The sequence below is a fragment of the Littorina saxatilis genome, linkage group LG10 (assembly GCF_037325665.1).
Source record: "Littorina saxatilis isolate snail1 linkage group LG10, US_GU_Lsax_2.0, whole genome shotgun sequence".
Taxonomy (NCBI): Eukaryota; Metazoa; Mollusca; class Gastropoda; order Littorinimorpha; family Littorinidae; genus Littorina; species Littorina saxatilis.
In genome coordinates this window covers 19,086,285-19,113,934 of record NC_090254.1, presented here as the reverse complement: position 1 = coordinate 19,113,934, position 27,650 = coordinate 19,086,285, and the positions used below count along the sequence as shown (strand labels likewise).

The following is a 27,650-nucleotide window of genomic DNA, read 5'->3' as shown; positions in this document are numbered from 1 at the left end:
AAGTGAGCAATCTACGTGACCATACACCTTTGTTTTAAGAAAAGGTTTTATTTTAAATCGCAAGATTCCGAAGATGCCGTTACGCTCACTTCATGAGATTACAGGACTGACAAGCGAAACCCGGTGGGGCTGAAGAACTTCATAGAATTCACACTTGCGTGATTTTAATTTGATTTTTTTTTACAAACATGCTTATGAATGAATGAGCGACAAAATAATACCAACCTTGTCATGTGAGATTCCCAGGAGTTCAAGCAATCGGGGTCTGCATCTCGCCGGTAGCAGAGGGCGTTACGAACGTAGCGGTCCAACATGTCAACTACACCTTGTTTTTTCATGAATTACGTCATTATTCACGACAAATTGTGAAAAAAAAACGTCACGCATCTGTATGGCTGGGTCATTAACAAAGGTGCAAACATGAAAATGTATGCTTTCATTCAGGTGAATTGATGCTAGCTTATAATGAAAACGGCCGTTACGAAGCCATCACGTGTGACACAAAACACTCTCTGAGACATCAAATTCGTCCAAAGTGTGTCCTCGGTTGAATGAATGCAGTTTCTGCATCTTCAAGCTACACTTGTTGACTTGATCGAAAAAATATTAGTGATTATAAAGAAATTCATTTGGTTACAGAGGTCGGAAAAATCTAAGTGAGCGTGACAACATTCGATGCGCACGTAAGGCTGTTTTCAACTTCATTTGGGGGGGTCTCAAACACAAAGAAAATAACAATTGCACAGGAATGAACCTTTATCGTTTCACAAAGTGACTTTTCAACAAATCATGCGTAATAAATGTATCGTGTCAATGGACCGTAGCTTCCAGTATATGTACCGAGCCTGTTCCCATTTTTCTGACGCCATTTTAGTTGATTTACTGACATTTTTACACTATATTAAATATCAAAATACAAATATGTTCATTCATTTTGCCATGGGTGCTTCTTCAAACATATCTTTATCCACATAAACAGGGGGAAAGGTCTAACCACATTTGCTTCTGTGAAAATTTAATTTCAAGTGACCGACCTAATTCACCAGCTTTGGAGAATGACTCATAGAACCGGTGACAGAAAGTAAGACTTAATAATACTGACGAACATATTTGTTTGTTTGTTTGTTTGTTTGCTTAACGCCCAGCCGACCACGAAGGGCCATACTGACGAACATAATTATGGTGGGGAAGATATGATTTGACTGATATATAGACTACACACAGTGTTTAGGCCAACAACAAAAAATAGTCTGTTTACGGTAACATAGGCATACACAAAAAATAGGGTCGGTAGGTCGGGATTTTTTTTCTCCAAAAAAACATATTTTTAAAAACAAAGACCTTTTTTTTTTTTTCAAAATGCCAAAAAAAAGTCTAGGGTCGCGCGAAATAATAGGGTCGGTCGGGATACCGTAAACAGACTATTTTTTTGGTTGGCCTTATCAAAATAAACAGGCGTCGACTAATCCATGGCGGGACACAGATTAAGCGGTATAGGAGGGTTTAGCCTGGGAGAAAAAGGCAATGGGACATTTGTCCCACTCAACCAAATTCCGATGGGACATAGTTGAAGGCAAGAAGCGCCAAAGAGGCCTGTACGCGTTTTGACCAAAGATGCAAAATGGTACAATATGGTGCCATCTGAGAATTAGCCGCTATATCGTGTTATCTGTGTGTGTGTGTGTGTGTGTGTGTGTGTGTGTGTGTGTGTGTGTGTGTGTGTGTGTGTGTGTTTAATCCGATGTAAAGTGTACATTTGGTGGCGCAGTGGTACGTAATCTCAATGCGCCGTTTGACTCACTGAAGGGAATTGTGATGGGACATTTTCAGATGTAATGCGCCAATGATGGCGCAGGGCGCACTAGTAAAATAAACCCTGCGGTAGGAAGGCTAGACGTTCGATCTTCCGCATCAGTCGAGTGTCGAAATCGATTTCCATTGAGTCAGTCAAGAAGAAGAAAGACATCTGTCAAAAACGCTGTGGAGGCAGACACATGCAGAGCGCAAATCAAAGAACACTATGTTTAAACGCCTTTGTTGGAACACGCAGTAAGACAACCATACAGACAGGAATACACAGAAAAAGTGTTATATGTTAGCGAGATAAATATTTGTTGTTGAACAAACAAACAAAAACCAGACAGACAGACAAGAAGCAAGGAAACAGACAAAATATATATAATCAGGGCCGGACCCAGGGGGGGTTCCAGGGGTTCCGGAACCCCCCCCCCCTGGAAAAAGCATGTACCTTGCTTTGAGTGGGTTTTTTTTTTTTTTACTAGTTTTAGCACCAAAATAATGCTGCTCTTAACCCTCAAAACAAGGCCCAGAATGCACCAGATTGCACAGATTTTAACCGTTTTTCAAAATTTTCCGGGGGAGCATGCCCCCGGACCCACCTAGTTCGCGCGCCTGAAGCAGGCGCGCGCTTGTGGCTTCGCCACTTCGCTGATTTGCCCCCCCCCCCCAAAAAAAAGGAGGAACCCCCCCCTTACAACTCATTTGGTCCGGCCCTGATAATGATCAAAACATACGTATATTTTCACACACAGTCAACGTCTACAACTGTCAAACAACATGTCATAAATAAAACAACAAACAAATAAAAGGAAAGGAAAGCTATTCACTCGTTTAAAAAAAAAAACTAAGATGAGAAAGCAAATCCGCCACTCACCAAAGGAGAGAAGCACTGACTGCACCCTGACAGGTAGCGACGAAGAGGAAAGTCAACAAAACCAACGAACAGATATTTTTGTCTGTCTTCATTCTTGCTTTCAAGAGTTTTGTTCCTCTGATGTCTGAATTACGGCTGTAGTGTTAACGACTCGAGTAGTCTGTTCCTTTTATATATGGGCATATAATGTGAAAGGTCGTACACGAAAAGCCAAAGCGGATTCTAACTGCAAAGTGATGTGATACGGATGTTGTTCACAAACTGCTCGACTCAGTGAAGATGACGAGCACTTTTAGTCTGCTCAAGACCAACATGATGAATTTTGTTACAGTCGGCGCGGGTCCGATACCTCGGTGATTCACCATAGATTTCTGAGAAAAGGGTAAAAACAACGCATACACGCAGAAACGCACACAGTATAGCAGACGGACGAAAAAATATATAGACAGACAGACAGACAGACAGAAATAGAGGAACGAAGGAACACAGGCACGCACACACACACGCACGTACGAACGCACGCACGCACAGTGTTTGCACGCATGAGCCGCCGCAGAAGCGCACTCACACACACACACGCAAACGTGACACGCACGAAGGCACGCACACACCCGGAACACGTACGCACGCACAGACCGTCACAGCTAGTGCACGCACGCACACACGCACGCACGCACGCACAGCCGCACGCACAAACCTCATGCCGCGCACACACACACACACACACTGACACACACACACACGCAAACTGAAACGAAACAACGAAGGCGGAAACAAATCAATGTAAGTCAAACAAAATGAAAACAAAGCAACAGAAACTAAAGCAAATAAAAAAAATAACTATAATTAGATTTACTGAAAGCGAGAAAAAAATAGGTTATTCAAAACAATGATTTTATGACGTGACCCCCTTTGCAACCTAAACTCTGATTGGCTGTATGTGTGTGCGCGCGCTAATATCGAAAAAGTAGTATCCAATCTAGTGCGTAAAGAAGGCTTACTAAAGGCCCGTTCACACAGCGCTTCGTCCTTACCACGACCATGCCGATCACGCACGCCGATCTGAAAAAGTTATCAAATCGGGGCATATCGCCGTCAAAATCCAGCAAATAGCACTAATACCCTAGTCACATAATATAGACGCCGCTTCTGCTACGACGGAAAAGTGTCCGAGAGCGTGGCCAATCGTGGGCGGCCAAACGTGGCAGGATCTTCATGAGCGTGGTTTGGTCGGGGTGGGATCCCCTACGTCGCGAAACTGCACGCTCTCCCTACGCTTATTTTGAATGGCACAAAACAAGCGTAGCCGGGTCTGGGCGCAGCCGGTACAGTCGTGATGTAGGTTTTTTTTTATTCACCATGTGCTGCATTTTGACGGCGAGCCCCGACTCGATAACTTTTTCAGATCGGAGTGATCGGCATGGTCGTCGTAAAAACGTAGAGCTGTGTGACGGGGGTTATAAAAAAAAATCTACATCACGACTGTACTGCGCCCAGACCCGGCTACGCTTGTTTTGTGCAGTTTAAAATAAGCGTAGGGAGAGCGTGTAGGTTCGCGACCTAGCAGATCCCACCCCGACCAAACAACGCTCATGGATATCCTCCCACGTTTGGCCCACGATTGGCCACGCTCTCCGACAATTTCACAACGGAGTGGCAGCGGCGTCTCTGTGTGAACGGGGTATAAGCACAGGGCCGGACCAAATGAGTTGTAAGGGGGGGAGGGGGGGGTTCCTCCTTTTTTGGGGGGGCAAATCAGCGAAAAACGGTTAAAATCTGTGCAATCTGGTGCATTCTGGGCCTTGTTTTGAGGGTTAAGAGCAGCATTGTTTTGGTGCTAAAACTAGTATAAAAAACAAACCACTCAAAGCAAGGTACATGCTTTTTCCAGGGGTGGGGTTCCGGAACCCCTGGAACACCCCCCCCCCCCCCCCCTTGGTCCGGCCCTGTAGCAATAGCACGACTCTGTCTGACAAGAGCAGCATGAAAGCAAGTTGATCAGAGATCAATTGGGCACAATCATGTTGTTGAACATTGTTTACAGGGAGGTATAGGTGTGTGTTCCGTGCAATAGCTGAGTAGCATAAGGTAGTACATGTATATTGTGTCAGTTTTCACGATAAGAGGGTTTGTAATCATAACTGAATTAGAGACACACAGGCAGACAGAATGTTTATTGGAAACTGTTTGAGAAGGCGAGCAGGATTTTGTGGAAATTGTGAAGTGGATAATGTGACGAGGCAGCACAGTTGTCGACCTTGTGTGTGCATGTCATGAGAGTAGTTGCTAAAAAAAGAAGCAAACGCATTCGTCTTCGGCTCGATCGTTCTCTAAAATCCACGTTACACGTTAGGGGGGGCGAAAATGTTGATAAAAACAAGGAAAACGGAGCAATCTGGTGAAATCTGAGCAAAGAAACGTCCCCTAATACACCTTCCAAGAAGTTAATTTAAGAAAACACTGAAATTGGGATCAAAACAAGGAAAATTGACCGATCTGGTGCAACTTGAGCCAACAAATTACCTAACTACGTACTGACCTTCCAAAACCGTCATTTATAAGGCAAAGGCCGGCTCCTATGGGGGTCCCCGGAAAATGTTGATATTTACAAGAAAAAGGGAGCAATTTGGTGCAATCTGAGCCATCTTTTTTTTTTCAAATTTCTTTCTTTCTTTCTTTCTTTTTTCTTCTTTTTTTCTATTTTATTAAGGCTGTTGGGGGGGGGGGTGTCTGGAAACCCCGGTCCCACCCCCACCCCCACCCCCCCCCCCCCCCCCCCTGGATCCGCCCCTGACTTGGCAAACGTGTGACTAAAAGCTGCATGACGCTTCACAAACAAGTTCCTGTACCTGTTCTGAAAAGTCTTTTTTGACCTTTTTACTAATATCCGGATCCATTATTCACGCCGTCGATCCAAATATTCTTAGCACACTCCCCCTAGCATCCTGTTTGCGGAAACGACGCGAGATAAAGGTGAGTCGCATACTAAAACGCATAAAAAAGGATACTTTTCGTCAATTGAGTCACTTGATTTTGATAGCGCTGCTTGCTAATGTACTAAACTAACTTCATGCTTTCATATGTCTACTTTGGATGGCATTTCGAAGAGCACTTACACGATTTGTGCTGTAACAAGTATTATTTTAGTCTATTTTTACCTTTCCCCACGTTTTACTCAAGGCAGCAGTTATTGTGCTTCGATTTGTTTATCCGGGGATATTCTTTAATCTAAAACACTTGCTTTGAACCACCAATGATCATTTCAAAGCTTTCCATCTTTCTATATTTGGACGATTAATTAGGACACTCGGAATTTTATTGATAGAAGATAGATAAATATATATAGAAGAAAGCCGTAGTACAACAAGGGTCTGTCAGTGTTGATACGCTCCTCCTATAAGTGATTTCATTTCTTCGTACGATCCCCCGACAGTTTACCATTGCTTTCCGTACAGTTATCGGCTTGGTTAACTCCCTAAGAGAAGGGTATTTCGTGTCGAACTTCAACATAAATACATATTTATATATAAGTAGAGGTTACACAATGGGTCACAGTCGATAGTAACAATATAGGTCGAAGTTCGCAAATCATGAAAAATGCGAGCTTGCAGTATTTAACTGAAGCTCGCATTTTTCATGATCCGCAAACTTCGACCACTATTTTTATTATCTAATGACTGACTGAGACGATGTGTATAACCTCAGTCTACACACACACACTGTGACACACACACACACACACACACACACACACACACACACACACACACACACACACACACACACACACACACACACACAGAGCTGATTTAGCAATGTTTGTCTATCTTTTCCTGAATTAGTTATTAATCGGTACGGAGTTGGGGTTTTTGTACAGATGGAGCTGTCAGCAGTGACTTTAGACAGATTTTTGAATGTTACCCAAGAAGAAGTGGTCACAACGAAGCCTTTGATGACGTCAACACCCATGAAAACTGCGGGAGTTTGTTTGGAGTTGTGCCCAGAGTGTGGGAAAAGCTACAAGCACAAAGGGATGTGAGAAGACCACAGGAGAGATGTTCATGGTGCGGCAGTGGACCCAGATATACATGTTCTGTTTGTGAGAAGGCATTTATGAAAGCATGTGATTATGAGTCTCATGTGAATGGGCATTCAAGAGCAAAACCACACAGCTGTCAAGTGTGCAACAAAAAATTTGCACATAGACGCTCTCTTCAGAGGCATGTGTGTTAAAGGTGCTGAAAAAGCCTTTGCTTGTACCACATGTGCAAAGTCATTTGCAAAATTGGCGTATCTTCGTCAACATCAACATGTTCACGATGATGCTAAAAAGTATACATGTGACTCATGTCAGAAACGATACAAGCAAAGATCAGCATTGAGGTACCATAAAAAGGTAAATCGATCACAGCCTTCAAGCTACAGAGTAAAGCTATGGATGCGCACGCGCGCACTCACACTCACACACACTTGCATACAAAAGAAAGGCCAAAGTATTGAATTGTTTTCATCAAACTTATCATCTTTATTTACTTCTTTCCCGACGAATTTTGTTGTTGATACCTTGTTTGTTTTGAAACTTTGTGGAGGACACACATAAATGGTTACATTTAAAAACCCGCTTTTGATTACAGAGACACTATTTTAATATCCCTGTTTCTTTCACATTACAAACTTATACATCTGTAAACATAAAATAAAGTATTCAAATCAGCTTCGAACTTTGTTGGAAGTGAATGAGAGAGAAAGACAAAATAATTGTGGGCTAACGTTTATTCATATAATCAGTTCTATAGAAGTTTATAGACTTACATATATATATATATATATATATATATATATGTGTGTGTGTGTGTGTGTGTGTGTGTGTGTATGTGTGTGTGTGTGTATGTGTGTGTGTGTGTGTATGTGTGTGCAAGAGAGAGAGAGAGAGAGAGAGAGAGAGAGTGTGTGTGTGTCTCCAAGTGTGTGTGTGTGTGTGTGTGTGTGTAAACTAAATTAAGAGATTCAAACAATATCGACCGGGACACTTAATGTGTTTAAGTGAAAACTGAATTACAAATGCAAAATTATGCGTGCATGACTCGAAGCAGAAACAAAGGGGTAAAATACTTCTGTGACCCCACCCAGTTTAAGTGAACTAGAGTGCAAACAAAGTGTGATGTTTGAATGATGATACAGTGCAGATTATGTTGATATTCAGGCACAGAAAAGCAAAGTTAACTATTCAACCAGATGTCTGTTATTTTATAAACGTACTGCATAGGTTGACATGGTTGCAGCTTGCTCAATAACAGCTAATTTTCCCAAATTCGTATTTATTTATTTTCGGGGGAGTGTACAAAGGCTTATAGGGAGAACGTACTAAGCACAAAAACAGAATCTCGGGGGAGCGTGTCAAATACAAGTCAAAAAAGTGATTTACTTCACGAATAATTCTTTAGTGCTGTTATGGTTGGTAAACAAATTTAGCCTATCGAAACACAATTGAACACAGAATGCATGTATACTAGCTGTACAACCACATGAAGCTTCGTTTGTCCATATTTTATGTTTTAAGTGGAATATTCGTCGGAAAACACAACTTTGATGCACATACTGTTTATTTTCTCTTCAATTGGACGTAAAGTTGGCATTATAAAACAGTCAGGGCTTAGATATAACCTTTGATGAGCAGATGCGACTAAAAAATCAACATCCTAACTTTGTTAAGATACCTTTTATTTAATATTTCAGTGACATACCCGATGAGGCACGCATCGCAGCGACGAACAGGAAGCTAGGGGGAGCGTACGAAGAATAATTGGATCGAAGGCGTGTTATTGATTGCACAAATGTATAATGACGTCAGTGGGATCTGTGAGAAAGTATTGCTATTTTGCAAGAAGTCAGCCGGTCTACGGTTTAATTTAATATGAATGGTATAAAGAATTTCACAACTCTACAACATTGTAAAAAACAAAATTTACAGACAATAATTATGTAAGGGATCTTACTGTGCTTCCCTTGCACTATACAGGGTGACCTGACTTCCTAAGAATTAACAAACAGGACCTGTTCAAGTTTGATTGGTTGATTCATTGTCGGTGTCACAATGACCCCGTCGAGTCATCACACCGGGGACTGTGTTCCGCTTTATTTCAGCTGGGCTCGTTGTTACTCCGTTTTCAGCTGGGCCCGGTGTCACGCAAACGTAAGTGTCTTCATAAAAACACAAACTATGACTTTCACACTGATCTAAGCTAAAATTGATGAATGTCAGTAGAAAGGGGAATAATTGTTTTCTTTGTAGACAGCTAAAAACGTCTTTTGCTTACCTGGTTAATTGACAGTGGCCGAATGTAAGGCGTGCATGCGGGGTTTTTAGTGAAAAATGAAGGTTCAACGTAAATTTCTCTTTTGGGTAAAGCTATGATCATCTGTATCAATTGCGTGCTTCAATGCGTCCTCATTATGTCATAAGAAGCAATCAAAACAAGCAAGTGGTGTACGTTTTGTTCCGCGCTGGGCCCCCTGCATTTTTGTCTGCGTTCCGCGCTGGGTTTGCTTTTGTTCTGGGTGTCCAGCGCGGAACAAAACTCGGCGTCTGACATGGGTTTTGGTTTTACTTCTCGTGCCTCAACGCCTTGAAGCAGGTTCGGGAAAATGCATCAGCATAACAGCAAGAAACTATAGAACAAACTTATGATACAGAAAGGCCATAAAATGATACCGTTGTTTATTATTTCTTCATTTTGATCAGCTTTTGTGCCCAAAAAGCGACAACCCGCACGTATTTCCAGCCGATGCGGGTCACATAATAAACCTAGTCAGATAAAAAATTTAAACAAACAATAGAGAGACAAATTACTTAGGTTAGTGCTAAAAACATCCGTTTCCGGAAATGAGTTTTTTAGAAGACATAGTTTGTACTTTAGTGCAGACACTTACATTTGCGTGACACCAAGCCCAGCTGAAAACGGAGTAACAACGACCCCAGCTGAAATAAGGCGGAACACAGTCCCCGGTGGGAGTCATGCTGACAGGATATAAACGGAGTCTACCACAGTGTTTATTCACAACTTGATGACTCGACAAGATAATGAGTGCTACGGATATAATTGTCACAGCGGCGGTAAGATGCAACATTGCGTTCTATGCCTTTATTGTGGGGACAAGTACAGACACAGACACCGAGTCAGACATGCACACACACACACACACTCTGACATGGCCGCACACACACTGCACACACACACACTCACACGGCACACACACACACACACACACACACACACGGCACACACCCCGTGGGACACACACACACACACACGCAATGGCACACGCACACTGACACGCTGCACACACACACAGACTGACACACACACACCCACACCCACACACACACTGACTAACATACACACCCCCACACCACCACACACACATGACACACACACACACACCGTGCCACTGACTGTGACACACACACACACTGACACACACACACCGTCACACACTGACACACACACACACACACACTGTTACACCGTGGCACACTGACACTCAGGATCACACACACTGACGCGTACGCACACGGCACCAGGGCAGAGGGGGGGGCGGTGTCAAGGCCGGGCAGAGCCAGCGGGGGTCAGGGGGCGAAGCCCCCTGAAGCTGATGGGTAGGTCATATTCTGAGATAGGAAAATGGTCGCTCCTTGCATGAAACGGCATAAAATAAACAATAATAAACTGAAAATGTTTTAAATAAGTGAGGTACATGTTTAGGCTAGGGGGGGGGGGGGGGGTTGCGCAACCCCCATAACCCCCCCCCTTCCCCCCCCCCCCCGTAGTCCGGCCCTGCACACACACACACACACACACACACACACACACTGACATGTGCATCTTTTCAGTGTCACGGTCACACTGTCCACACTGACTCGCCGGGCCAAGTTACGGTTGCCGCCATTGGCGGCTTTCAGTGATGCGGGAGCTATTTCCATGTCTACTATAGCGTCTTCTTAGTTCTGCACGCAGGTATGATACATAGCAATATTTTGGAGAAAACAAGAGGGGGGGGGGGGGGGGGGCGGATTGAGTGGGTCGATCATCAGATCAGTCCCTATCCGAGCTGGACACCGTAGTAACCGCAAGGCCGTGCCGTCATGTATGGCAATCCGTTTGTAAAGAAATTACGTTTTTTCCTGTTGATCTAAATAATGAATTATTTAACTAAATAATTCATTATATAGCTAAATAATTCATTATTTAACTAAATAATTCATTATTTACACAAAAGTAAAAAGTGTGATTGTTGTAATTAAAGAAATCTTTTATTTACTAAACAATTCATTATTTAATTAAAAAAAAATCCATTATTTACTATATAATGCATTCTATAATATAGAATGCATTCTATAATATAGAATGCATTCTATAATATAGAATGCATTCTATAATATAGAATGCATTCTATAACGTTACGAAACTACTCTCTGTGTCTCTGTCTCTCTATGTTTCTCTTTCTCTCTCTCTCTCTCCCTCTCTCTCTCCTTCTCTCTCCCTCTCTCTCTCTCTCTCTCTCTCTCTCTCTTTCTCTCTATTCAATTAAACTGTGTCTATAGTATACAATGCATTCTATAGTATATAATGCATTATATAGTAAATAATGGATTTTTTTTATTAAATAATGAATTGTTTAGTAAATAAAAGATTTCTTTAATTACAACAATCACACTTTTTACTTTTGTGTAAATAATAAATTATTTAGTTAAATAATGAATTATTTAGCTATATAATGAATTATTTAGTTAAATAATTTATTATTTAGATCAACAGGAAAAAACGTAATTTCTTTACAAACGGATTGCCATAGTCATGTGCCTGTGGCCAGGTTTTGCAGCCTCACTTTCCTGCAGTTAACAATGATGATAAACACTGGCTTTAAAGATTGTGTTTTCTCTATTTCCTTTAATCTTGCTTTCTTGACTTATCATTTTGGAAAAGCATGTTGGGCATGTTGTATCTCAGCGAATAAACACCCCCCCCCCCCCCCCCCCCCCCCCCCCAATGCATTAAAGTTCGTTTCGTTTGGCGTTCGTGCCACTCCATCGTTTTAATATAGCAGGCAAGAACAAGATGGCGGACAACGTGAGGTCGGAGGACGTTCTAGGGCAAAAATGGGATCGCTGTGTCTCTGACACCATGATCAAGTTTGGTAAGTTACTAACAGATACTTGTTCACCTTTCTTGCTTGCTCTAGTAACACAAACCCTGTACTGCAGTACTGAAGAAAGATAACTTAACACAAGTTTGGGAAACTGATACTGGTTTTGATCTTTCAGTTTCATCATTGCACGTACAGAGTTCCTTCGGTAGTTTCATTTTCATGCAAATGAACATTGTGCGTTCTTTCTTGCTTTGAAGAGGCCAAAACACCACCAATTGTATTTTCACAATGGACATTGTCATTAATTGAATTCATCTGCAGCAGGAAAGTGTAGGAGCGAGCAAGGTTGAATAACCTGACCCTAGTTTAGGACTCTCTGGGAGTGGGAGAGCCTGTGAAAATAATGTTGCATTTTTGATAATTGATCTGTTTACCATGGGGAAAAAGGAGTTGCGGTAATCTTGAACTTTAGCGTGTTAAATTCATAGCTCAGAATCCAGTGGCATTCTTTGGTTATTTTGTATATATACATATATATATATGGCCCAAAGTCAGAATAGGTGTCCATTTTTGTGACATACAAAATCAATTTTAAAAATGAACATTTTCTTTGTTTTGAAAATAGAGATGTATTTTAGAGCATAAATACGCAAGGAACAGCTATGATTTAAGAAAACTCATGTTTGATCACTTCACAGATTCAGGTTTAAAAGTTTGCAGGAGTTCATAACTTCACACCGTCACAAAATTTAGACTTGTTAAATCATTGTTGCTACATGTATTGGGTCTGTTTTAGACGTCTGAGCAAATTGCTACAGCAAATTACTTCGCATTTCAAGCAAGTTAAACTTGTTTTGGCCACGCATGATGCAGATGTGAACTCCATTAATGGGAAGTTCATAACTTCACATAATTTACTTTTATTGGTATAATAAATTTAATTTATACAGGCAGGAAACAATTTGTTTTGTTTTTTAATCTGAAAAAGGTGAGCTGGAACATGAAGGTAATTTTTGAAGATGAAGTGTGGAGAAGATTTTTTGGTTATCTGTATTATTTATAGAAATTAATATTGTCACAATTTTTTCACAGCAAATATTGGCATAAGTTATCATTAAATCTACAATTTTGTTGTTTTTGTGCAAAATGTGCTTGAAAAGTACCATCAAAAGGATTTCAATACACCAAAATGTTTGTCTGACTCAAAGAGTTGGCAGAAACTGAAAGTATTTTTAGAATGTCCTAGGAGTTCATAACTTCACACCGTGACATCACAAACTATGGCTAATTCAAACCAAAGTAAGGAAGTGCATATGTCATCTTATTTTCTCTCCAGCTACTCTTTGTAATCAACACACAACTAAGTAATAAAAGTAAAACATTTGTGAAAACAAACGATAACAAAAATCATAAAATGTGAGCGTGCGCATAACTTCACAAGAATTTTTGTTATGTTGGTCTCTAGTACAGTTACTGTTAATATATTTGCAAAACAATGACAAACTGAGAACACAGAGTTATAGTATAGGCTAAAGCTGCACTTATATTACAAAATCAGATTTTAATTGCCAAAATAAAACAAATTGTTTGAAACTTGTGAAAGTTCATAACTTCACATCAATCACACATTTATACTAAAATAACTAACTAAAGTCTCTTGCAAATAATTCTAAACAACTTAATGATTTACTTAACCAAACTCAGTCATGAAAACTGTTACCGAAATCATTATTTAGTTAGTGTTTATGTCAGCTGACTGTGTGTTCATAACTTCACATCATTTATTTAACTGAAAAGCTACGTACTAAAATCTGCTGGTAAATTAAAATAAAAATGACATCAAACTGTAACAGCCTACTCTGGAGAAGAGCAGCACATCATTTGAGGTAGTGATTTAGTGTAGTAAATTAATTATTGTGTATAAATCATACTCATGGCATGTGTTCATAACTTCACACCGTGGGGCTGAGGGTCAGTTGATGTGAAGTTATGTACACCGTGCAGTCAACCCAGATTCATGCTGGAATTATCAAAATGTAATTTTGAGGGTTGATGTTCAGAAAACTTCTTACAAAATGTCCAGATAAAGTCAAATGTACTCTTTTGCTATTAACAAGGCATTATTTTAAACACGCCCTTGAAAAATGAGCTTGAGTTATGTGAAGTTATGAACTTCATGACAAAACGGCTAAGTACTTCAGAAAGAAACAGTCAGCAGCCAGTAGATTCTTTTTGTGATGAAAATCATGGTACAGTGTAATTTGGAAACTGAAAATAGTCATTTTACATATATTTTGGGTTTTGACATGAGTTAGTAACTCTCACATAAAAATAGTGCGCAAGACACAGAGAAAATGGCTAACTAAAGCATACTGCTTGACTTTAGTGACAAAAATTGCTTAGTATCTAAATCTAATGTACTTTTATATGCAAAATTGCTGTTCCACTACAACCTTAACTTTCATGGCTAGCATTCAAGGACAAAAAACACTCTCAGTGGAGATAGTAGGAAAGTTCATAACTTTCTCACAAGAATTTTTTATTTCTCAATTACTCAAACACCAATGAATGAACGTGATGCAAACTTTCAGTGTGACTGCTGCTAGTGGATCCAAATGCATTACAAAGCTAGGTGTTCCCCAACCAGTCAATTTACTCTTTTTATAAGGCAAAAGGTTGGAAAGTTCATAACTCTTTTTTCACAAGAAAATCTGCACGTAAACTTCAAACTACTTTTGAACATGCAAAAACAAGTCAAACAACCCTTTTTATGTTTTATACCTCTGCAAAACATACTGTAAAATACTTTTTTACAAAAATATATCAGGTTTCAATCTTTAATTATTATTTAGAGCTGATCAGTGAACAAAATTGAAGTCTTACGGAAATAGTTATGAACTTTCTGTGAAATGTTGTCTCCCCATTTTCTGCAGGCTCACTGACAAAATTCAAAAACTTTGCTTTGTCAAAGGTACATTTGAGTTTTACTGGCTCAGTGAAAAGTCATTCATGACATTCTGTCCCATAAATATGACAGAGTAGACCATGTTTCAATATGCTGTAAGGTCATGTCACAAAAAATGGCCAAAATGTAGTGCTGCTGACTTCAGATAATGGCGACATTTTCATTAAAAACAACAACTGAGCACACAATGTTTCTCTAGGTGTGTACTTCATACTTTTTTTTACAAGTCTCATTAATCTTTACAAGGATTTTATTTTTCTTTGATGTACAAATCAGGTTAGAGCCAAGGTTGCACAGCTATTTCAGCTGTGGACACCATTTCAGACTTAAGGCCATATATACGTCCCTGTAATCAAGCAAAAGAACATTTGTCGTGAAATTAATTGCCAGACTGAGCTCCAAACTTTAAAGGCACAGTGCGCCTCCCGTAAACCATCACAGATACTGTCAGGCTTTTACACACAGTACAAACACCCTTCCATTTAAACGCTCACCAAACGGGAACATCCTAGGTGCCATGTAAAGAGCGAGCAGTTTTCAAAGAATTAATTTTGCGGATTGTCTCAGAGACAATCGGACCGTGGTGCGTTTTGGCGCTAGACCTAACTTTTAAAATCTAAATAATAAATTGACAGCTTGTTACACAAACATTCTTAAATCATAAAAGAATTTTCTTTTCATCAAGACAAGATCAGTAGATCTACAATTCGAAGTTTTGAAAGTTTGAAAAAAGAAACGCCCGGAAGCAGGGTCACGCAAGGTCGTGGTTCTTGTAGCAGATGACGGTTTATGCCTATCGCCAGTTCCTCTGAAGAGTCTTCTTCAGCGTTCGACGATGGCTGTGTCTAGATTCTTTGGCCCGTGATGTTGACGAAGTGGGCTGTCATTTCCAGGTCCCTCTGAACAGTCAAAAGCCATCGCGAGAGTTCTTGTGAACCACAGCCGTTTGTTTCGTGCATAGTCAGAGGTACATAATAACGTGCTGTTGCAGATAAGCTCACAGCGAGTCGCATTCAATTACTAACTGACGACTGCATTGTGAAAAAGGGAAACTGGATCACACGGGTTCACGATGGCTCAGGGGTAAGATAAACCACGCAAAAATAAATTCTTTGAAAGTTGCTCGCTCTTTACAGAGGGCACCTAGGATTTTCTCAAGCGGTGAGTGTTTAAATGAAAGGGTGTTTGTACTGTGTGTAAAAGCCTGACAGTATCTGTGATGGTTTACTGGAGGCTTGCTGTGCCTTTAAGCATAATTAATTATGATCGTTAAAAGTGATGCGAAAATGGGGTATGTAGTCAACCAAGGGAAATCGCTTACATAATAGAGTTGCCTCTGTCCGCTTTCACGGATCATTCCTTCTTTGACGCATGTAAACTAAATGCATTCATAGAATCATACAGTTCATCGGAGTTCATTCCGTGACTTCAAAGGGATCTAAAATGACTTGTTATGATTACAAGTGCAGGTTCTACAAATTTGGAGGCTTAAATGCCTCTGAATTATGAGCTATGAATTTAACACGCTAAAGTTCAACATTACCGGAGTTGCAGTTTTATGCAATGTTCAAATTAAAAGTTTTACTAGTTTTGTCCATTTGTTAATTTGATTTTTATTTGTTGTGTTTCAGCAAGCGGCCTCGGATTAGGAATTGTATTCTCCGTTGTCTTTTTTCGAAGTAAGTGTAGCATTGTTTGCCACTTAGTTAACACTACCAGTAACATATTGGGTTGATTTTTGAATTGAATTTTTTGCTTCTGCGTCACCATAGCTATGCTGAACTGTCAAATTTCTTTTGGTTCAATTTACAAGCAATTTAGCATGCCATTCATCTTTGGCGAATAAAATATGAAAATGACCCACGACGGGCGTAGTGGTAAGACATCGCCCTCCAAATTGGAAGGTCGTGAGTTCAAATCACGGCCGCCTGGTGGGTTAAGGGTGGAGATTTTTCCGATCTCCCAGGTCAACTTATGTGCAGACCTACTACATGTAGTGCCTTATCCCCCTTTGTGTGTACACGCAAGCACAAGTCCAAATGCGCACGGAAAAGATCCTGTAATCCATGTCAGAGTTCGGTGGGTTATACTTATAGAAACACAAAAATACCCAGCATATTTCCCCTGAAATTGGCGTAGGCTGCCAGAATTGGTACGGTAAAAATGGTCATACACGTAGAAACCCACTCATGTAAAAACATGACTGAACGTAGGAGTTTCAGCCCATGAACGAAGAAGAAGAAAATGACCCACAAGAATTCCTTTCTGGCTTCAGCGAGTCAAAGGGTGCATTGAGATTGGATACCACTGCTCCATCCTGTCCCTGTCGACAGCATGCACTAACACACACATCACACATATATACTCACACACTCACACTCACACTCACAGTGACTAATTCTTAGCTCAGATTCAGATAACACCAGATTGCACCATTGAGCGTCTTTGGGCTCCTTTTGGACAATGACCCATCAGATTCATGATTCTGTCGAGGAGGGACAAATGACCTATAGTCTTTTTCTCCCATTCCCAGGCTGAACCTTGTATTTATATGATAGTTTCAAAACTTTACACAACCACATTTCAATGTATGGAATGTATACCATGCATATATATAGCATGTTACAACTAAACAGAACAAATGAGCATGTTTTGTAAGTTTTTGTAAGTAAAGGTGCGTATTCGCAGCAAGCCTTGCAGTGGCATGTTATCAAAACTAGTCACATTTCAGAGTAGATTTGAAGGTGCGAGATGTGGCACTGTACAATCTACTCATAATTTTATGTTTACAAACTATGACTGATGAGTTGTGTGTTTTATGCATGTGTGTTCTCTTTTTGCTCCAGAATATTAACTTGTTCTCTCATGAGTAAATGAACTGGGATTGAAAACTTTAAGAAGTGAATGGTCTTGAGTAAAGGTTCTTAGTACAAGGATTCTTATTCTGACACATAGTTTGGCAATGCGGCAAATATGGTTGCACTGAGATGTTCAGCAGTCACACACAAAAGTGCTAACACCTTTATACCTGAAGATGAATATTTTTTAGATGGACTTTTTTCATGAGGCTTTTGTCTTTCTGAGATGTAAGTATGCACACTGCTGTTACAAGTAATTGTATCAAGTCTCCTGATAACAAAAATAAACTTTTCTTTCAGGACGACCCTGGCCAGTAGCATTTGGGGCAGGAGCTGGTCTTGGAATGGGTTATGCCAACTGCCAGCATGACTTCCAGAATCCTTTTCTTGCATATGGACAGAGGATAAAGGTTTGTAACAAACTGATTTTTTTATTATTCCAGATGCAAGTGTGTCGCTTTTGCTCGGGTTTCTGGCAAGTAGTAATTATGTGAATCTCACAGACCCTCAGTCTCATACTGTGTGTTGTTTGATCTTGGTGAATCACAAACATTTCAAATCACTGAAAGCGTAAACGTCATTTTGACAGAGCTGCAAGTGCAACACTAATTTACAACACGGGAAAGGTGACGTCTGGACCTGCTGTGAACTGAATGCATGTTATCGCCATTTAACTTTTAAGCAAATTTGCTGGAGAAAGTAAATCCTGGCAACATCCCAGTACCGTGTTCCTTTTAGGGAGTGAAAATCTGCTGTGCACACTGATCCCCAGCAGCATTTAAGGTGGGTTATTTACCCACTCCAAAACGCAGGCTTCATGAATGCATAACTATATTTGAGATACTTTGTCCCTGGCAAAGACCAATGATCTATGGTTCATCAGAAGATTATGTAAATTGTAATCCTTATTTGCTGGCCCCTACACATGTGTTTTGCTGCATCAAGGTACATTTGAATTTTTTAATAGAGAAGGCAAAATGAATGGGTTGAAAGCCTTGTAACTGTGCTTTTATCAAATTTGATTGATGGTTACTGTACCGTACATGTGATTCATTTGTTATGCTGTCTAACAGGTTGCACAAAAAGCTGAACCAAAGTAGCTGCATCTTAACTGCCATCTACCATCTGCTTTCTGAAAGGATGAGAATGTGATACAGACACCATTTGACTTTACGATTAAATACTTATCCTCACAATGCTTGCATAGAGATTACAACACATTGAGACCTTTAAATGATGCAGGTTGTTTGTTTCAGTCATTTTCCTTTGTTTCGATTTTTCTCTGATCTTGGGGTTTTTGCTGGCTGTGAAAATACCATTGCAAGCCCTTCTCAAGATTCAAACCTGAATCTGTTGATTTCTTTCTTTTTGAGTGAGATGTGCTTTACATCTAGGTCCAAAGAAAAGGATGCCGGGCTTTCCTAACAGCTGGGTTATCGTAATGTGTTGACATGATCTGTTGTCATATTGTTTTTTAAAGGAAAGTTAATGCAGTTATTCAGAGCAAAAAGATGGTGCAAAAGGCATACATACTGGTTGTATTATAGACGTGGATGCATTATGCTCCGTTTATAAACTTTGCAAAAATCGAAGTTGGCAAGTATAGAATTTATTTATCAGGTTGGTTTGAGTTTGAATGAGAGCGTGAGCTGTATGTTGTTTAGTGCAGTGTCATTTTTGTGAGAGATCTAATTCAAGTTTCATGATATCTTTATGGGTGTCATCTCTAAACTTGATAGTGGAGAGTGAATAAAATGATTTAAATGTGATGGTGTTTTTTTTATGCATGCTTTGTTGAATATTTGCAGAGATTTTTGTCTGCTTCTTGGAACTTTGTTTATAATACTTACATAAAATCTCTCTCTCTCTCTCTCTCTCTCTCTCTCTCTCTCTCTCTCTCTCTCTCTCTCTCTCTCTCTCTCTCTCTCTCTCTCTCTCTCTCTTTCTCTCTGTATGTCTTTGTCTGTGTCTCCCTCTGAGTCTCTCCGCTTCTGTCTTTCTATGTCTGTCTGTGTGTGTGTGTGTCTCTCTCTCTCTCTCTCTCTCTCTCTCTGTATGTATGTCTTTGTCTGTGTCTCCCTCTGAGTCTCTCCGCTTCTGTCTTTCTATGTCTGTCTCTGTGTGTGTGTGTCTCTCTCTCTCTCTTGCTCTCTCTCTCTCTCTCTCTGTATGTATGCCTTTGTCTGTGTCTCCCTCTGAGTCTCTCCGCTTCTGTCTTTCTATGTCTGTCTCTGTGTGTGTGTGTGTCTCTCTCTCTCTCTCTCTCTCTCTCTCTCTCTCTCTCTCTCTCTCTCTCTCTCTCTGTATGTATGTCTTTGTCTGTGTCTCCCTCTGAGTCTCTCCGCTTCTGTCTGTCTCTGTGTGTGTGTGTCTCTCTCGCTCTCTCTCTCGCGCTCTTTCTCTTGCTCTCTCTCTCTCTCTCTCTCTCTCTCTCTCTCTCTCTCTCTCTCTCTCTCTCTCTCTCTCTCTCTCTCTCTCTCTCTCTCTCTCTCTAGAGTTCCATATCTTCACATTTGACTTGTATGTAAGTGGCTGGGTGTCGGTAGAAGAAGGGTAATGAAAATGAAGGGGTATTTTGGCTGATGGTGTCTGTCGACCAAAAGAGTGGGATTCCCTGTAGGTGGAGTTCCTGGAGGGGGATTCCCTGTATACAGGGAATCCCACAGGGTGGAGTTTTTCAATAAAACTTGCAAACCATACTCGAATTTCTAAGAAATATCAAAAAAGATTGAAAAACATCAAATTCTACCGATGTCGCCAAGCATCACGTGACTTTCAGCGATATCAGCGACACGCTACAGGAACTAAATCCTGTGGTACAGGGAATACCCCTCAAGGAACTCCACCTACAGGGAATCCCACTCTTTTGGTCGACATAGACCCCATCAGCGGTATTTTGGGGCACTTGCAAATTTACTTCACCTAAGACAACTATGAAAAGTGTTTTTAACGCTCTTACGGTAAAACCATTAGGGGCATGTTCCCGGCCCCGAGACAACAACATTCAACTACATGTACCAGTAAACACTGCTTAGTTCAGCCAGCTGGCAGGTGTTTTAAAAGCATGCACCACATCATTAGCTTCCTGCATTGACTTTATACCTCCATTGTTTTGTTTTGTTTTTCTCAAAAACGGAGAGACAATTATATTAATTAACCTTGGAGGACATGGTCTCGTGTATCAGAATATTTAACCACATTTTTTAATAACTTGATTGACATAAGGCACGAAACAAAATCAGGGGCGGATCTGGGTTTTGAAAGGGGGGGGTGCAATTTTTGTTTTGTTTCTTATCAGCGAAGGCGCGGAGCGCCGAACCGATGGCGCAAAGCGCCGAGCATGCTAGGGGGGTCCGGGGGCATGCCCCCCCGGAATTTTTTTTTTAAAAGGAAGCAAAATTGTGCAATATGGTGCAATCTGAGCGTGTAAAGTGCTATTTTCAGGTGATACATTTTTCTTCTTTATTTTTTCTTCTTTTTCTTCTTTTTTTTTTTTTTGGTCCCGCTGGGGGGGTGCAATTGCACCCATTGCACCCCCCCCCCCCCCCCCCCCCCCCAGATCCGCCCCTGAAAATGTAAAGAGCATGACGGAATTCTCCATTCAAGGGAGACAAGTTGTAGAAGTTTAATAGTAGTCTCCCCTGATCCGCCATTTTGAAACGATGTCAACAAAGTGACGCACGTAAGTAAGTTTTTTACGTTCTCCGTTGAGTTTGACTGAAAAGGGACATATAGGTGAGTGCTTATATGTGTGGATGAATGTCTGTTGTTGATGACTAAAAGCTTTTCGCGAAAATGTAGTGTTTGTTTACCTGTTTCTATGCTGACAGGAAAGGAATACATGACATCCGATTCGGCGATTGTAGTAACTTCGTAGTTTTGTTTTACCTTTTGTGTAAACTTGTATACTAATGTGTCCACAATGGTAGAGACATTCTGGACATGTCAAGCTTATTAATTAGTTGTGAAGGAGAGAAAGTGGAATGAACTGTTGTTTTTCTTGTAGCTGATACCTCGATCATGATCCACAATATTGAAGTTTTAGACAAAAAAGTTAAAAAAATATATATTTTGTACATTTATCCGTTTATGCTAGTGAGCCTTGTAAACAGTTATGGTCGAAAGCAGTTGGACATATGTTGTGTTTGTGTGTTCATGTGCATGCTTGCACATGTGTGCCTGCGTGCATGTGTGTGTGTTGAATACAAACAGCTATAGTAAAGAGGGAAATTTGGCAATAACTACTTTGTTCATTGCAGCAAATCATCCAGAATGTGGCAGTACATCTGGGCCCATGTGATATATCACCTCATTCGATGGTTTCCGCGGAACAACCGTGCCAAGATGTAAGTAGTATAGTCACATGCGAGGGATGTGTCGGAATCACGTGAACAGGAGCACATGTTTCCGACACACCCCACGCTACTGCTTGACCTCTCAAATGTTTGATTTAGTAAAAAGCAAGGGTATTCACTCTTCCATATTCCATACAAACCCGACTGAGTTATTTTTGGAATTTGTCTAATTAACTGATAGAAGCTCAGCGCTGAGGTGTCGGGCCGCTGAATTGACCTAAAACAGAACGAGTCAGCGCAGATGTTAAATATATCCCACTCAATTAATTGATGCGTAGGTTGTGTTTTTTTCATTACCTCTGTCAGCTGATTTTTCCGTTGCATCGTGAAATGCCTCATTTATGTGATTTATCCATGTGGTAAACATACTAATAGATGAGCAAATCCAAAAACAAAGAGACTGCCAAAAATTCAGATAAAAAAACCAAAAAAGGTAGGTTGCTGGAACGTTTGTTATTGACAAAACAATACATTCACAGATACTTCGACCCAACGGTCTTTTAAGTGAACAGACAAACAAAAATTCGCACAAAACTTATCTTGATAGTTCTATCAGTTTACGTCCACTCGCGAATGAATGAACACAAGATAAGTTTAGTGTGAATATTTGTTTGTCTGTTCCACTGTATTTTGTCTGCTGTATCATACTCATCACAATTGAGATGGTCTCTGAGCCTCCTAATCGGAAGGTTGGGAGTTCATATCCAGGCCACCTGGTGGGTTAGGGGCAGGGATGGCCAAATCACAAAATTTTAACTCGCCAGCCGGGAGAGTAACTTAAAGAAAGTCACTAGCTTGGCAGAAAGTTGACTGGCCCGGTACATACCGCATAACAATTTGTGAGAGTTAGATTTCTTTACACAATTAAAACAGCGGTGACACGCTCAGCTAGGAGCCTCGCTTTTGTTTCACTAGAACATGGCTATGATTTTGCAGACGACAGAAGTTCCTGCATCTGCAGTGTTTATATGGCTTTAAAACTCAATAGTAAAACCAAAAGTTTTGCATTTGACTAGAATTTTCACTAGCCACCTGGGCGAGCTGACGATCGGGCGGACGATTTGGCCATCCCTGAAGGGTGGAGATTTTTCCAATATCCCAGGTCAACTTATGTGCCGCCCTGCTAGTGCCTTATCCCCCTTCGTGTATACACGCAAGCACAAGACCAAGTGCGCACGGAAAAGATACTGTGAATCATGTCAGAGTTTGGTGGATTATAGAAACACAAAATTCCCAGCATGGTTCCCCCGAAAGCGACGTATGGCTGCCTGAATGGCGCGGTAAAAATGGTCATACATTTAAAAATCGACTCATGCAAAAACATGCGTGCACGTGGGAGTTTCAGCCCATGAAGGAAGAAGAAGAGATGGTCAAAAGTGAGATTTTTGTTTGTTTTGTTTTGTCTTCAGCACGGTGGTGATGCTGGTGCTGACAGCTCTGTTGCTGGTGCCACAGTTATGGGTGTTGCTGCAGAAACATAGCACTCGCTGGTGCAGCCAGCCTCTCTTCCCTCTCCTTATTACCTCTATCGTCTTCACTTTCTTCGTCCTTGGTCAGTAATGGAATTTTTGTTGTTGTTAGATTCCTAACTTGTGATTTATGAATATGGACTAAAAGGGAAAAAACAGTGCGGTCTAGGGCCTCATAAGTTTGCAAACTGAACTCAGCTATTCTTAACACAAAGAAGATGCCTTTTTAGTAGTGCCTAAGATATAAATGTACATACACAGCTACCTAAACTCAGCTACATTTTAGTGTCTACAGAAAATTGCTGTGCTGATTTCCTGCATTAAGGGTTGTGTGTATGTTCACTTTCTGTCTTTTCACCTGTGTGTTCGTTTGTTTTTTGACTTCCCTACCTTGCCAATGAAGAGCATGTTCATGCCAGGACTGTGTAGCCACCTCTGGATACAAAGCACTCAGGCATAGGAATCTAAAGTGTGTATGGTGTGTGCATTTTTGTGTACATAATCTTCATTTATTTAATTTGTTCAAGCTAGCAGCTAAGGCAGTCAAATGCTAAAACTGAAAAAAGCACCATGACTGGCAAATGATTCTTTACATTCTCACAGGCCTCTATATTTCTCAGGGACATTAACTGATGATGCACTAAAGGGGTAGTGTTGTGAACAATGGTGTTTGATCGAGTTATGTACATTGCTTACCTCGCATCAAAGCTCTTTAAAGGTTATGGTTGTTGCAGGTTTTGCATTCCTGTTCGTTGCCATGGTCCCAGTACCACGTGAGGTGAAAGTCGCTTTCCACATTTTTGGTTTCATCAATTTTGTGACAGGCCTGGTTCAGATCATCTTGACCTCAAAGGCAGAGGACTGTGTGAGTGCACTTTTGTTCTTGCTAGCTTGTGTGTGTGTGTGTGTGTGTGTGTGTGTGTGTGTGTGTGTGTGTGTGTGTGTGTGTGTGTGTGTGTGTGTGTGCTCATCTTGCTCAAGACTGTTAGATGCTGAAGAAAATGTCTGTCAATTTCAATTTTAGTTTTAGATTGTGGTCTTGCAAATTTAATGTCCAACTCTGTGTGAATGCTTGTGTATTTATGAATGAGAATACACCTGAAAATATGTTTATGTAAATAAAAGGCTTTAGAAGTACATCAGCTGCCCTGTAGAATCAAGACGCTTCAGTCAAGTAGGCCATAGTAATGCATTGTCATTTGCAAATTTTTAAAGGGGGGATTTATACCAGTTTCAATGCATGTGTTGTTGCAATTTTTTTTTATTAGATGTTATGTTGTACTTGTAGTGTTTTATGGGCAATGCTGAAATCAGACCTCATGCTGTTATGAATTACAAGGCTGTTGACATCTGCATGTGTGTTTGTATTACAGAATAGCAGCACAGAGGAACTGTACAAAGTGTCCCTGGCATTAGCTGTCCTCAGTGGTGTTGCACTAGGTGAGTACTGTATACCCAATAGAATGTTACATTTGCAAATCTGTATGAGTATTTCATGTGTGCGAGTGAAAAAGATAAAAGTGAGATAGATGATAATACTATTAATACACACATAATTCCAAGTGCTACAAGCATGTTTGGAACCTGTTTTTTTTTCGTGCAGTTGTGGTATAGTTTGCAATTTTCAATAGACGAGTTCCAAAAATAACTTGGGTTTGTATGGATTGTGAAAGAGGGAATACCCTTGCTTTTACTGGGACAAACATTGGAGGAGCCAATCACTAGCAAAGGGTGGGTCTGAAACATGTGGACAGGAGCATGTTTGCATTTATTTGTCCAAGAAAAAGCAAGGGTATTCACTCTTTCACAAACCATACAAACCCGACCGAGTTATTTCTGAACAATCTATCCTGCCTCTTTGTTACTCCCATCCAAACATCTTCTTCTTCTTCTTCAGCGTTCGACGATGGCTGTGTCTAGATTCTTTGGCCTGTGATGTTGACCAAGTGGGCTGTCATTTCAAGGTCATGAGTGCTGCCCCATGGCTTGGTGTGCAGCGAAGTCCCTGTGGACCAGACATGTTTCCTCTCACTGCAGTGGAGTTGGCAGGTCTGCAGGAAGTGGTCCGGTGTCTGGTCCACCTCTCCACAATGGCACAGGGCTAACTGTTCATCCAAACAGCAAACCCGTCTTATTTTGTTTGCTGCAGTTGTTTATTTCTCACAAGGTATTTCTCTTTTCTTTCAGTGTACGTTGTGCTCCTGCTCCCGTTCTGGGTGGCCAATCAAGCCAAACGAGGCTGTGTGATGGATTTCCGTGCCCGACAAGGCATCTGCTATGAACCAGTCAAGTGCTGCTCCTGCCTGTGGCACATTTGAGACACACGGTTGGAACTAAAGTGAAAACTCCTATGACGAGACTGTGATACTATACATTTATTTTGTTCTGCTACTGACTTGCCATGCAGCAAGGACAAGAATACTTCAAATGCAATCTGAAAGTCCATGCATTGCACTGAGTAATCTGATGTGGGTTTGTAACTTATCTTCAATGCTTGGTCTTCTTTGTAAGCCGGATTTATGTTGTGTTTTTTTCTGTTTAATGACTAACTGTATGTATTGAAGATTGTGACCTTAGCGATCTTAAGAAATATATGCAAAATTAAGCATTGCAGTCTTGAGTCTAAGAGGTAACATTTGCAATTGAAATTATGCATATTGGAGGATAAGCAAATGATTAATTATTATCCTTTTATCGTGATGTCAAAAGGGGAACGAGGATAATGGGGTTGACAGCATGCTGCCCTCAGAATTACTTATGAAAATGGCAGCCTTATTTTTTGGTTTATTAAAGTGTGTGTGACTGGTATCAATAATTTATGATACTAACTGCAATAATCAAAATCGTTTGTGTTGATTATATATTTGTATGAATACTCATATCCAGGAAAAAGATTATTTGCTCTATGTGGCATCATTAATGTTGCCGTTGTTTTGTCAATGTGTACTGAGTAAAGCCCTATATTCTGTCCCTTGAAAGGAAGCATTGAATGTCATTCTCTTCCTTTTCTAACTTCTGATGTTATTTACACATTAACATGCTTCCATTTGAAACTTCGAGGTCTTCATCGGGGATTGACGCCCGACAAAAGCTAATTGAAGCCCGACGGAGCGAAGCGACGGAGGGCTTCAATTAGACTTTGGGAGGGCGTCAATCCCCGATGAAGACCTCGAAGTTTCAAATGGAAGCATGTTAATGTTATTGTAATTCAATCTGACGACGATCTCTTTCCTGCTTTCATGCGGTTGTAAACAGACAGAATTGGTTCTGTTCTGTTCACACACTACTTTCAGTCCACCTACCTGCAAGGGTCAAGTCCCAAGAAATATGTCTCTGTATTCCTATCGTATCACTCTGCTCCTGTTTTGTTTTCTTTCACACACATTTTCCCTTCTTTTTTGACGGGTTTCTGGACACCAAACTCTAAAACAAATTCTTTCATCACAAAAGCGATCTTTGGAATTGACTGACGTAGTCCGGAAGAATTCATGCATCAACTTACGTCACGTATTCGACGTCATCACTTCGCATACCTTATGGTCTCGGTATTTCGTTGGCCTTCATATTTCCTACTTGTAAAATGACCCTCAAAGCTAACCGAGACTAGTCAGGCGGTATCAATGCGCCTCGCCAGCAGGTTGTTAATGGATTTTTTAGCGAGTGGCTATCGACAATTAGTCACCGGTAATTTTTAATGAGTCGGGGCATTCTGACCAATCACAGGATCTGTTTCATTAAAACGCAAACTTGATTGAATTACAATCTTTGTTGGTATCCTGGTAATTTGTGCCTGCAAACTTCTTGGTAATATCCAAAAAATAGTGTCCCCAAAGGGAAATGGTTGGTATTTATTATACAATTCTGTTCAAACAAAACGAGTCGTCTGCAGGATAGATATATCTGAAGGGTCTATACATTTTACATAATTTTGCATTCCATCCCAAGTTTTTAATCAGCTGGCCTGAAACATTTATTTCTTTGGTATGCATATAAGCTAGGAGATAAATATGACTGCCACTTTTTCAGTGCAAGGGGATCTGATCTTTAATAATGATAGCGTAGACTAAGAACTAGTGTCACGCTGTAAACATTGTGAAGCTCAGGGGAAGTAACTGGGTGCATCACCATTGATGGAAAGAGACGATTTGGGACATCAGAATTTTATCCAGTTACTTTTGTTTT

The 27,650-nt window shown here is 40.6% G+C and overlaps 3 protein-coding genes across 4 annotated transcripts in view; 2 read left to right on the top strand and 1 right to left on the bottom strand.

Moving 5' to 3' along the window:
- The window catches only part of LOC138978341 (cobalamin binding intrinsic factor-like), a 7,894-nt gene extending 4,986 nt beyond the window's left edge, over window positions 1-2,908 (bottom strand). Inside the window, exon 1 of the mRNA XM_070351055.1 lies at window positions 2,675-2,908. Within this exon, the coding sequence (XP_070207156.1) occupies window positions 2,675-2,766 (92 nt within the window). The 5' untranslated portion in view covers window positions 2,767-2,908. The remainder of the gene's footprint in view (window positions 1-2,674) is intronic.
- An 8,829-nt stretch (window positions 2,909-11,737) lies between these two features.
- LOC138978340 (MICOS complex subunit Mic10-like) lies at window positions 11,738-19,413 on the top strand. Its single transcript, XM_070351054.1, has 4 exons — window positions 11,738-11,869; window positions 16,418-16,465; window positions 17,945-18,054; window positions 18,718-19,413. The coding sequence occupies exons 1-4, from the start codon at window positions 11,791-11,793 to the stop codon at window positions 18,742-18,744; spliced, it is 264 nt and encodes an 87-aa protein (XP_070207155.1). The 5' UTR covers window positions 11,738-11,790; the 3' UTR covers window positions 18,745-19,413.
- A 1,864-nt stretch (window positions 19,414-21,277) lies between these two features.
- Window positions 21,278-27,344, top strand: LOC138978354 (uncharacterized). 2 transcript variants are annotated; one of them, XM_070351075.1, is made up of 6 exons: window positions 21,278-21,326; window positions 21,904-21,990; window positions 23,409-23,551; window positions 24,203-24,333; window positions 24,842-24,908; window positions 25,656-27,344. In XM_070351075.1, the coding sequence occupies exons 2-6, from the start codon at window positions 21,917-21,919 to the stop codon at window positions 25,784-25,786; spliced, it is 546 nt and encodes a 181-aa protein (XP_070207176.1). In that variant the 5' UTR covers window positions 21,278-21,326; window positions 21,904-21,916; the 3' UTR covers window positions 25,787-27,344. The 2 variants fall into 2 exon arrangements, with proteins under 2 accessions (XP_070207176.1, XP_070207177.1); XM_070351076.1 differs by having other exon boundaries at window positions 21,308-21,379.
- The last annotated feature ends 306 nt before the right edge of the window (window positions 27,345-27,650 follow it).

Coding starts and splice junctions, on each gene's coding strand:
- LOC138978340 (XM_070351054.1), top strand. CDS start 11,791: ATGGCGGACAACGTGAGGTCGGAGGACGTTCTAGGGCAAAAATGGGAT. Junction 16,466..17,944: donor CTCCGTTGTCTTTTTTCGAA/GTAAGTGTAGCA, acceptor CTTTTCTTTCAG/GACGACCCTGGCCAGTAGCA. Junction 18,055..18,717: donor CATATGGACAGAGGATAAAG/GTTTGTAACAAA, acceptor GCTGTCTAACAG/GTTGCACAAAAAGCTGAACC.
- LOC138978354 (XM_070351075.1), top strand. CDS start 21,917: ATGTGGCAGTACATCTGGGCCCATGTGATATATCACCTCATTCGATGG. Junction 21,991..23,408: donor CGGAACAACCGTGCCAAGAT/GTAAGTAGTATA, acceptor TTTTGTCTTCAG/CACGGTGGTGATGCTGGTGC. Junction 24,909..25,655: donor CCTCAGTGGTGTTGCACTAG/GTGAGTACTGTA, acceptor CTTTTCTTTCAG/TGTACGTTGTGCTCCTGCTC.